This window comes from Vombatus ursinus, unplaced genomic scaffold (assembly GCF_900497805.2).
Source record: "Vombatus ursinus unplaced genomic scaffold, bare-nosed wombat genome assembly UNPS02014299.1, whole genome shotgun sequence".
NCBI lineage: Eukaryota > Metazoa > Chordata > Mammalia > Diprotodontia > Vombatidae > Vombatus > Vombatus ursinus.
In genome coordinates, this window is record NW_020954077.1 from 2,366 (window position 1) to 13,635 (window position 11,270).

An 11,270-nucleotide genomic window follows, 5' to 3' on the forward strand; every position below is an offset into this window, starting at 1 on the left:
TTAGCTATTCTTGGCAATACAATGATCAAAGACAATTCAGAAAAACTTATGATGAAAAAATGCTATACAATTCTAGAAAATGACCTGATAGAGTATGAATGCATATTGAAGCATACTTTTTATTTTCTTTATTTTAGTTGGTTTTATTAGCGTCTATTTTCTTTTACAACATGATTAACATGGGAAAATATTTTGCATGACTGCACATGAATAAACTATATCAAATTGCTTGCTTTCTCAAAGAGGAGGAAAGGATAAAATGGAGGGAGAGAATTTGAAATTAAAATTTTAGAAAACAAATCTTAAAATTTGTTTTTAAATGTAATTGGAAAAAATAAAATCTATTTTTTTTAATTTAAAAAAATTGTGGAAGAAAAAGGAGATTCATTGGGCCTAAGTTTTCCTCACATATACTCTTGGATGAGATATATGGAATTAAGCACTTTCAGGTTTCCCAAAAAGTTTTCTCAGGGCCCTTTTCACCTCCTTATTCCTCAGGCTATAAATGAGAGGGTTAAGGGCAGGTGTGAAAACCACATAAAACACTGAAACAATTTTATTGTATTCTGGAGAGGACAGAGACTTAGGCTTTAAGTAAAGAGACATTATAGTCCCAAAAAATAGGGTGACAACCAGAAGGTGGGAAGAGCAAGTAGAGAAGGCTTTCTTTCGTCCCTGGGTAGAGCGAATTCTCAGGACAGCAATGATGATGTGTGCATAGGAAAGGATGATGAATGTGATAGGGCACAAAAGGGTAAAGATGCAGAGGACATGCATTATCAGCTCTGCATGGGTTGTGTCAGTACAAGAGAGGTGCAATAGGGCAGGCATTTCACACAAGAAATGATTGATAACATTATCCTGGCAGAAGGAGAGCTGGAATGTGGCAACTGTATCCACTGTGGATAACATGAAACCACCCAACCATGACCCAGCAGCCAGCCTCCCACAAATCCCCCAGCTCATTGTGACTGAGTACCTTAAAGGGTCTCGAATGGCAACACAGCGGTCATAGGCCATCACTGAGAGGATATAGCATTCTGCAATGCCAAAGGTCAGGAATGTGTAGACCTGTATAACACAGCAAGAGTATGAGATGGACTTTCTCTTTGACAAAAAGTGTACCAGCATCTGTGGAAACACACAGGATGTGAAACAGACTTCTATACTTGATAAATTAGTGAGGAAGAAGTACATAGGTGTGTGGAGGCGTGAATCCCTCAATATCAGCAACATAATGAGCAGGTTCCCCAGCAAGATCATCAGGTAGACCATGAGGAAGAGCAGGAAGAGGAGAACCTGGAGCTCAGACCGGCTGGAGAGGCCAAGGAGGATGAACTCAGTCACTGAAGTGAGGTTGCTACTCTCCATCTTGCTTATGGGTCTACTGAAAGAATATGAAGAGTTATGGCTACAACACATTTTATATTTATTTTTTCCTCTACCTAGGACTACTGGAAGAACACATAGATACCATTAGGTCATATGTATGTATCTCTTTATGATAACAAATCACTTTGTATCCATTATCTCACATCATTCTCATTGTAACCATGTGAAGCAGGCAGGATATTGATATATTAACATCTCAGTTTTTTGATACTGAGGATATTGAGACTCAGAAAGTTGTGACTTTCAAATAGTCTCACAGCTAATAAGAAGTAGAACTAACTCTTCTTCTCCCTCCATAAATCCTGGCCTCTAAACATGCCTCTATTCTCCACATTCACCAAAGATGATCTGGTCTCTTATTTCACTGAGATCAGGGGCATCCAAAGAGAACTCCTCAAACTTCCCTCTCCTATCTCTTGGAACATATCAATAACCACTCCTATTTTAAAAGATGAAACAAACTTCCTCCACAAGGCTAATCTTTTTCTCTTCATCAAGGATTACATTAAGGAGAAGCAGTGTGGTTTAAGGGAAAGAGCATTGGACTTAGAATTAGGAGAGTTGTGAAACTCACTTACTAGCTAGATAGCCAGAAAAATCACCTGGCACCTCTCTGTGCCTCAGTTCCTCATGTATGAAATCTGGGAAACGATACTTGTACTATTTAGCTCATAGAATTATAAAAATAATTGTTCATAAACCTACATAAGTTATTAGTCATAGGAACTATTCCCTAGGCCCTGTGTTCTGGGTCTCCATGTTGACTCACTTGCTCTCTTGTAACTACTTCCCACCCCCAATCCCTTAGGGTAGGAATGTCTAGTTTATCAATCAAAGTCTAGAGACTTGATCATGTCTAACAATACATCTGTGGGAATCTCTCTGCATGACTGCCCTCCTGTAAACATCAACAGAGAAGGCAAAACGTTACTCATCAGTGTAGTTTCCTTACCTGAACTTGGTCCTTTCAACCTCAGTACATAGACTGTCCTCTTCCCCAAATCCAAGGCCATTTATGCCTACAACACACAACATGGCTCAAATGTATTATGCCATGGGGTAGGGGCAAAGAAAAAAAGAATTTGACCTAGACAGGACTTATTTGGGGCCATATAATGAAATTGTATGCATTAAGTGAACTGATAGTTCCAAGTACTTTGCAGTCAGGAGTAAAGACATGTAAGTAGGGGAGTTTGACAATTTTATTTCCTACAGGACTAACTATACTTCCCTAATAAGTAAAAATCAGCAATGGACTTTGAACACCTCAAATAAGTCCTGCTTCCTTAGAACCTACAGCCATTTCAACTCTGATATTCATTTCACAGTTTATGTTGCTATGATTGCTTCTCTGTTAGAAATTGTATGAGCCTTCAACTGCCATGAGTGGTGAATTTTCATGTGGTATTCAAATGGAGACTCACTGAATTTTACAATTGGAAAGAAACTTAGAGGTCATTAAATCCAACCTCTCATATTATGCACTGTATAAAACTCAGAATGTGACAGGGAGAAGGAGGGAGGAAGGAAAGTGTTATGTACCACAGCCTTGTTTCTGAGATTCAATTTCCTTCATAAAATCTCTGAGTCAGAAGAAAGCTCAGAAAAATCACCTCTATAATACCCAGGCTGTATTTAAAGATCTTTAATCAAGGGTAATCCATAACTTACCGGGGCAGCTCATTTCAGTTATGGGCAGTTATACCTTTTAGGAAGTATGTCTCTTATATCAAGCAAAAAAATCACAATTTTGTGCATTGTTCCTAGTTCAACCCTCGGTGTATAAGCAGAAAAAATTCTACTTCTTCCTCTAGAAGGCAATCCTATAAATCCTTAAAAACAACTATCATGCTTCCCACATCTTTTCTTCCTCAGTTCCTTCCATCAATTCTTGTCCCATTACCATGTGAATGACCATTTCACCTGGATAAACACCATTTTGTAAATATCATTCTTAAAATATGATTCCCAGAACTGGACACAATATTCTAGCCATGTTCTGACCAGGGAAGAGGACAATGCAACAATTAGCTCCCTTGTTCTGGTTTTGTTGCGGTCTGAGAGGTTGAGACCCCTCAAAGACTGGAGTAGAAGACAGGGTCTTCTGGAACGAATTCACAGACTCAAGCATTCTTTAAGTCAAGTTGGCAAAAAGTTTATTATTACGCTATACAGCGGGCAAGGATTCTTAAGGAACCTGCGACCTTAGAGGGGTATAAGTAAAGTTTATATAGGATAAAATATAATAAAACGTGTGCCAAATATGCTGACTAGGTGATTCAGGGCGGGATCAGGGAGTGGATAAGGAGTGGTCAGTTCTTAAAGGAACATGCACTTTTGGTATCTACTGTGCACAGGTGTTTTACTCAGAGGTCACTAGGAAAAGCCCACGGGGGGGGGCACATGGAGGTGTGGTTTTAGGCCTGCTACATCACTAAGTTAACTAGAGGTCAGGGGTAACTGAGAGTTGTCCAGTCTGCCACCAGTCAATGTCTTGTTTGACAAGATAGATGTAGGGAGTATACATATGTCTTAGGTCTAGAATATAGATAATGAGGAGTCCAGGATGTAGATAATGGGGTAGGGTGGTAGTATAGATAGTCCAGTGGGTAAGAATATCTTCATGACCCAGTGCAAAGCCAGTTCAAACTAATGATTCCTTCAGGTGCTGTTTGTAACTGCACCAGGAAAAGAAATGAGGGTCTTGCTAGGGCCCACTCATGAGTAATTGCTAGGCACGGTGTCCTTGGGCTGGGGAGAAACTGCCAGAGACAATGTTTCTGAGGCTAGGGAGAAATCGGGGTCCAAGCACAAGCACTCAAACATAAGTACCCAAGCACCCCATCAGTTTCTCTGTAGCTTTCTATTCACATACATGGCCACCACTCTGACTCAAGTCCTTTCAAATCTTTCATGGACTATAGCAAATAATTGAACTTCGTACCTCCAGGGACTCCCATCTAGAATTCATATTCAACATAGCTATCAAACATATATTCTTTTTTAAAACAATATTTTATTTTTCTAATTTCATGTACAATTTTAATATTATATTTAATAAAAATTTGACTTTCAAATTTTCTCCCTCCCTCCCTACCTTCCCCTATTCCTAATAAAGTAAGCAATTTGATATATTTTATATATGTGCAATCAAATTTGTACTAATGCACAGATCTGACTACACTGATATTCTGCCCACCTAATTTCAGTGACTCATTACCTCCGTAATAAAATACAAATTTCTTTTACATTACAGCCCTTTGCAACCTGGCTCCAACCTATCTTTCCAGACTCCCCTTCTCCTCCTCTGTGTTCCTCAGATCTGGAAATATACAGATACTAGATGAGTGGTTATGTGGCAAAGTAATAATAGTAATACTAACAATTAATAATAATAACTGTCATTTTTGTAGTCCTTCAAGGTGTGCAAAGATTTTTCATACATTTTCTTATTTGATCCTCACATCAACCCCCTGAGCTAAGTAGGATGAGACTTGTTAAGCATTTGGCCCAGGGTAACTCAGTAATTTATTCCCTGAGGCAAGATTGATCCATAGGTCTTTTTGACTCCAAATTCAATGTTCTTTCTACTATGTTATCTGACCAAGGGAAACAAAAGAGAGGCCTGGACTTAACATTAGAAAGACATGGATTTCAATCTGCCTCTGACACTTACTAGTTATGTGCTGGTGGGTGAGTCATTTTAACTCTAAACCCCAGTTTCTCCATCTGGTGCATAGAGATAATAACTTTATTTCCTGTATCACTGGCTGATGGTAAAACCTAAATGAGATACTGAATATAAATCACTTCATAAACTTTAAAGTACTGTACAAATAAGTTATTTTTATTGGTATTACCACCTATAAGGGTTACGCTGGAGAGATTTCTGAATGTGATTGTTGACTGGAATAGATTAAGTGACTTCCAGTTCAGAAATTGTCTGAAACTCATGAATACACAAAATAATGCACATCAGACCAAGATTATTTTAATTCTTTGCTTTATACATTGATTCATCACAGAGTTCCTTTTAAAACTAAACTCTACAGATATTTAAAAGGGATTCTCCTTAGCCATTTACATTTTCAGAACATTTCTAATTATGCTAGTCTTGTTCCTATCCACAAAACAACAACAATAACAACCTACCACTTGCAAGTGAGCCCCAATACTAATGAAGAATGGTGAATTGTCACGTGCTGCCTCAGTAAATCGTCAATTCCACTGCTAAACAATAGCCCATCCATACCTCCTATTTGTTGATCTGACACAGCAAAAACATCTATATGGTTGGTCCCTCTGGTCTTGTTTGAACAGCAATGAGTTAATCCATTGAAAGGCTGTTGGGGGGGAAAAAGAGGGGAAAGAAATTAATCTTTTACCTAGCTGTGCATTGATTCCATGCCCAGACTTCGAACACGTGGGCTTGCACCATGAGAAAAACTGAGATTCCAATGACAGGATGCAGATCAGGGCAGGCATTTGATGAAGAAAATTAAATACAATTAGGAACCAAAGTATCAGCAACATTAACCCTCTTCTCACCTGGCCCGGGGGTGATTTGTAAAAAGAATTAGGGGATCATAAGATCATACATTTAGAGGTGGAAGGGACCTTTGATGTCATTAAGTACAACCTCCTAATTTTACAAATGAAAAGCTGAGTCCTAGAGAAGCTACATGGTTTGCCCAGAGCAGCACACTTACAAGTATTACAAGACAGGATTTGAACCTGGTTCCTTCAGACTCTAAATCCAGTATCTTATCCACTATATCATTCAGAGTAGGGTAAGCTGTTTGTAGGAATCACTCCAGCTTGTGATAATTCACCGGGCACTCTGAACATACTGAGTCCAGAGATGCAAGGGAGAATAACAACCTTTACTCTGCTTAGGAGCCTGTGGGATCTAATTCCTATAACTACTCATTAGCAAGAAGGGATTAGTTTTCCCATCTCTCTCTCTGTCCCTCATCCTCCGGAGTCCTATGTCCCAAATAAGGAAACAGTGGTTGGTGTCTAAGGGGATGTGTCTTGAGCATTTCATGACTGGTATAATTGGATTTCCTGTGGGAGATGCATTTGGAAACTCTTCTTCAGACAAGCCTTGGGGTCATTCAATTCCTGCCCCCTGCCCCCAACCAGGCCCAGGGAATGCCTCCTCCTCTTGGAAAAACCTGGAACTTTATCTCCAGATGTCGAGCCTGGCTAACTGCCTTTTATGTCTTCCCAGCACCATTTCTTTCCCCATAATGAATTTGAACATGTATTTGGGTTAAGCCCTGATTATTCACCTGTATATTGTTTCTCTTCCCCTTTTGGGTCATGGGACCTCCAAGATTTGTTATCTCGCATGACCATTCTGAAGTCTATCTGCTCCAGAAAGGTACATTTCATTGTCTCCCTCATACATGCCAATCTCATTCCCACTTTTGAATCTTTTCTTAGACTACTGTTTATCAAATCTGGAGAGCCTTTCTCAATCTTCTCTAACTTTTTAAACTGTCTATCTTTCAAGACCCAGTTTGTTTCTAAAGTGTTGAAATCAATATAGAATAAAAGGAAACAAATTGTACTTAATAGAAATTGATGGTTTCAGTTGCCATTTTCTTTTTCTATTCTTTCTACATTGAAATATTCATGTTTGTCAGTGTGTCAAAGTTCACAATATGAAAGAATAATAAAATTTTAAAACAGTGGCACTGAACCCTTGTCTTTTCCTTTAATTTTTTTGAATTCTAAATTTAACAAACAGGAAATAAATAAGGCATATCTCCATACAAATCATAATATAAAAAGAAGATTGTAGATGAAAATGCAAGTGTTTATTATGTACACCTTGCTTTCCTTCTAAATAGATTATAAATTCAAAATATAAATTTTCTTTTTTAAATTTTTCTATTTTTAATTTATGCAATAAAACAAGCATATCTGTAATATAGTAGAACAATAAAAGATTAATAATAAAAAGAGACTGTAAATCTATTTTGTACAAGTGGCTATTTAAATAAGAAATAACTTTTCAAGTTATAATCCCTCTTTGTGATTCTTTTTGGAGTTTTTTTTTTCTTTTCTTTTTATTGTAGCCCCCATAAGCTCCACTCCTTTTGCACTGGAAACATGAGTCCTTCAGAGCAAAGCTACATCTTTCCATCAGTGTTGTACGTGTACCTGGGAAGGGTTGTATGTGTCTTTCTAATGTTATCATCAGGAGTCCCTATTCTAGGGTGCTTCCTTCACTGTTAATAGTTGATTTAAATCAACCAGCCAGAGTTAATTAGGCTTTAGGAAGAGATATTTACTAAGGTAGTATATTAAGAAGAGTTGTTTCATAATACCTATCCCCAAAGTCTGAACACGGTTTCCCACCAATACACAGAGCTCAGAGAAATCTTGGCTCGAGCTTAGAGAATACAAATGGCAAAATCTTTTGGTTGTTGGAAGTTCTTCCTCTTAATGAGATTCTCAAGATGTTCTCTTAGTTGTGATGTAGCTTCTTTCCTGATGCCTTGTCCTGCCAAGAATCTGCCTTCTCAAATTGTATCTAGTCTCTTCTTAGCTCCTAATGTAGACGCTGCTGCCAGTTGCTACTGACAGGTGCCAGGATGCCAATAGCAAGATGAGGACTCCAGAATCCTCCTAACCCTTTAATGTTCTCAAAGTCTCTTTTTTGCATTAATTCAGAGGCAGTTAGGTGGCACAGTGAATTAAACATTGAGCTTAGGATCAGGAAGACCTAAGTTCAAATCCAGTCTCAGACATTAGTTGTATGACCCTGAGCAAGTCACTTAACCTCTTCCTGCCTCAGTTTCCTCAAATATAAAATAGAGATAATAACTGTACTTACCTCCCAGGGTCATTGTGAGAATCAACTGAGATATTTACAAAGAACTTAGCATAGTCCTTGCCATGTAGTAGACACTTAAAAAAATACTTATCCCATTCTATTATTTGCTCCTGACTCTTGTTGTTACTATACATAAATACTGTTGATTTGTGATTCTATTTTCATCCCAGAATTCTACTGAAGTTGTTGTTTCAATTGGTTTCTGTTCAAATCTTGTAGGATTATTAAGGTAAACATATTTTCAGCAGAAAGATAGTTTAATCTCTCCTTTGCTTATATTTCTTTATTTTCTCTTATTGTTAGTGCTAGCATTTCTAGAACTATGTGAAATAATGAAAGGGAAAGAGGGTATGCTTCCTTTATTTCTTTCTTCATTGGGAAAGCCTCTAAAATTTCCCCACTGCATGTAATTTTAACTTTTGGATTAAGATGGATACTTTCATCATATCAAAATAAAGATCTTGCTATGCACACACTTTGAATGATTTTTGCATAAACAAATGTCCTTTGTCAAAGGCTTTTACTGTGTCTGTTGATATAATAATGCAATATTAGATATTTTCCATTTCAATATCATTATGTTAAATGTATTCCTGTGAAAGCATCCTGCCTCCTTGATATAAATCAAATTTGAACACAGTGAATAGTTTTTTGGACAAATTACTATCTTTTTGCCAGAATTTTTCTTTTAAAAATGAATTCATATTCGTATATTCATTTTTAGTTCTCTTACTTTGCTTTGTCCTTCTGGGGCTTAGTTATTAGGAATATATTTGTCTCATTAAAGGATTATGTTAGGGCTTCCCTTTTCAATTTTTTAGAATAATTTGTGTGTAGGTATCAATTGTTATTTCAAAGTTTGATACAATCATCATACATCAATCTAAATAAGAGTTTTGTTTTCTTTTGTAGTTCCTTTCAAATCAGTTTGATTTCCTTTTTCTTGTCTTTATTTAGAGTTCTGTTAATTTTGCAAATTGATATTTTGATAGAAATAGCATCCTTTTTGGTCTCACTCACCCAGCAGGAACTTGTATAGGCAGGTTGGGTTATCAGATGTCAACTGAACAGAGCTAACCTCAGTTTTCTAGAGCTAACCCTGAGGGGAAGGGGTTTCTGGAACTGTCGTTTAGAAGCCCCCATCCAAGGTGCTCCTTTTGTCAATCAAAGAGTCAAACTCTACTGCAAGGGCAATCTTACTGGAATTTCAAACTCATCCTTCAATAAGACAAATAAGCAAAGTCCAAAAAGAAAGAAAACAGGGTCAGGTAAGTTTCAATCACATGGAAGGATTACAAAAAAAGTGGGTATGTATTTAGATTTGGTTATTCAAGCTTACTAAACCAATAGGCAAAACTTGTCACATGGACGTGACTACAATACACAAAAAGAAACTGAAAAGGAGGGACATGGGAAAGGTACCCAGCACCAGGGCATCATAGAGATATATCCCTTAGTAGTGTAGCCAAGGGAGAAATGAGATATTCTGAACTGAGGGTCTTTCTTAAATGCAGTGTTTACACTTCATGATTCCACCTATCAATCAGAAGATCAGAGAGTAGTGATGAGGTAAAATCCTGCTTTCAAGTGAGGCAAGATTTTGTTCCAATTCCTTATTTAAATTTTATGTTTACTTTTTATGTTTATGTTTCTTGTAAGCAATATATTGTTGGATTTTACTTTCTAATCAATTCAACTAACTCCTACAATTTATGAGTGAGTTCATCCCATTCATATTCATAATTATGATGTTTATTTCTCTCTATGTTATTCTCTTATACATTCTACATCCAAATTACAACAAAAGGCAAACTGATGAAAGCTTAGTTCTTGGAGCATGCACAGTGTACTTTGCCTGATATAGAACCACATGGAGTGTTAGCGGTCCTACTTCTGGAAATGTATAATGGAGAGTCTTGGCCTCCACTTCAGAGGATCTCTAAGTATTCTACCACTGCTTCCTTTCACTTGGCTTTTTGTTGTTTTTATGGCTGGATTTGAACTCAAGTCTTCCTGACTCCAGGTTCAACATTCTATCCACTAAGCAACCCAGCTGTCTCCAAAATTTCTCTTTACAACTTGATGTTGATTAGATATCAGTGATTTTGAGGAGATATCAACTTGTCAAATGATATTGGTGAGATACTAACTGAAATTGGTGATATTGGGGGAAACACACTGGACTGAGGCTCAAGAGTGATAGTATTAGAGAAGATATCCTTATTCCTTGGAGATATCAATAGAACCCTGGGAGGAGCAGTAGTATTGCTCTGGGCACCCAAAGTGCCTTTGGAGTTGGGGTTGGGAAAGTGATCTCAGAGCATTTAAGCATGATGTAATAAATTCAGTTAAACATATTTGTTTCTTAACAGAGGAAGTTGACTCCATCATACCAGGTCATGTGAGTAGGGTTCAGTGACATATAGGAAGATCATGGCAGTTAGGTGACTCAGTGGATAATGTCAGACCTTGAGTGAGGAACATCTGAGTTTCAATCTGGCCTTAAACATTTACTAGCTGTGTAACCCTGGACAAGATACTTAACCCTGTTTGCCTCCGTTTCCTCATTTGTAAATGAGCTGGAGAAGGAAATGGCAAAGTACTCCAGTATCTTTGCCAAGAAAACACGAAAATGGGCCACAAAAAGTCAGACATGATGGAAAACAACTAAACAACAACAAAAATAAAACTTTAATGGAGCTGATGTGTGGCACATTGGATAGAACATTGACACTAAAATCAGGAAGAATCATCTTACAAAGTCCAAATCTGACCTTCAACACTTAGTATCTGTGTGACCCTGGACAAATCATTTAACCCTGTTTGCCTCAGTTTCCTCATCTGTAAAATGAACTGGAGAAGAAAATGACAAACCACTACAGTTTCTTTGACAAGAAAACCTCAGATGTGGTCACAGAAAATTAGATATGACTGAAATGCCTGAAAAACAATAACAACAAAAACAGTATAGACTTTATAATTGATTTTTTATATAAGTTTCTTATTTTCAAGCATAGGATCCAACCAGATA

The 11,270-nt window shown here is 37.4% G+C and overlaps 1 protein-coding gene across 1 annotated transcript; it reads right to left on the bottom strand.

Annotated features, from left to right (window-relative positions):
• Positions 1 to 435: 435 nt before the first annotated feature.
• Positions 436 to 1,371, bottom strand: LOC114042212 (olfactory receptor 1030-like). Its single transcript, XM_027860873.1, has one exon. The coding sequence runs from the start codon at positions 1,369 to 1,371 to the stop codon at positions 436 to 438; it is 936 nt and encodes a 311-aa protein (XP_027716674.1).
• Between the last annotated feature and the right edge of the window lie 9,899 nt (positions 1,372 to 11,270).

Bases quoted from the DNA above. Each gene is read 5' to 3' on its own strand.
- LOC114042212 (XM_027860873.1), bottom strand. From the start codon at position 1,371: ATGGAGAGTAGCAACCTCACTTCAGTGACTGAGTTCATCCTCCTTGGC.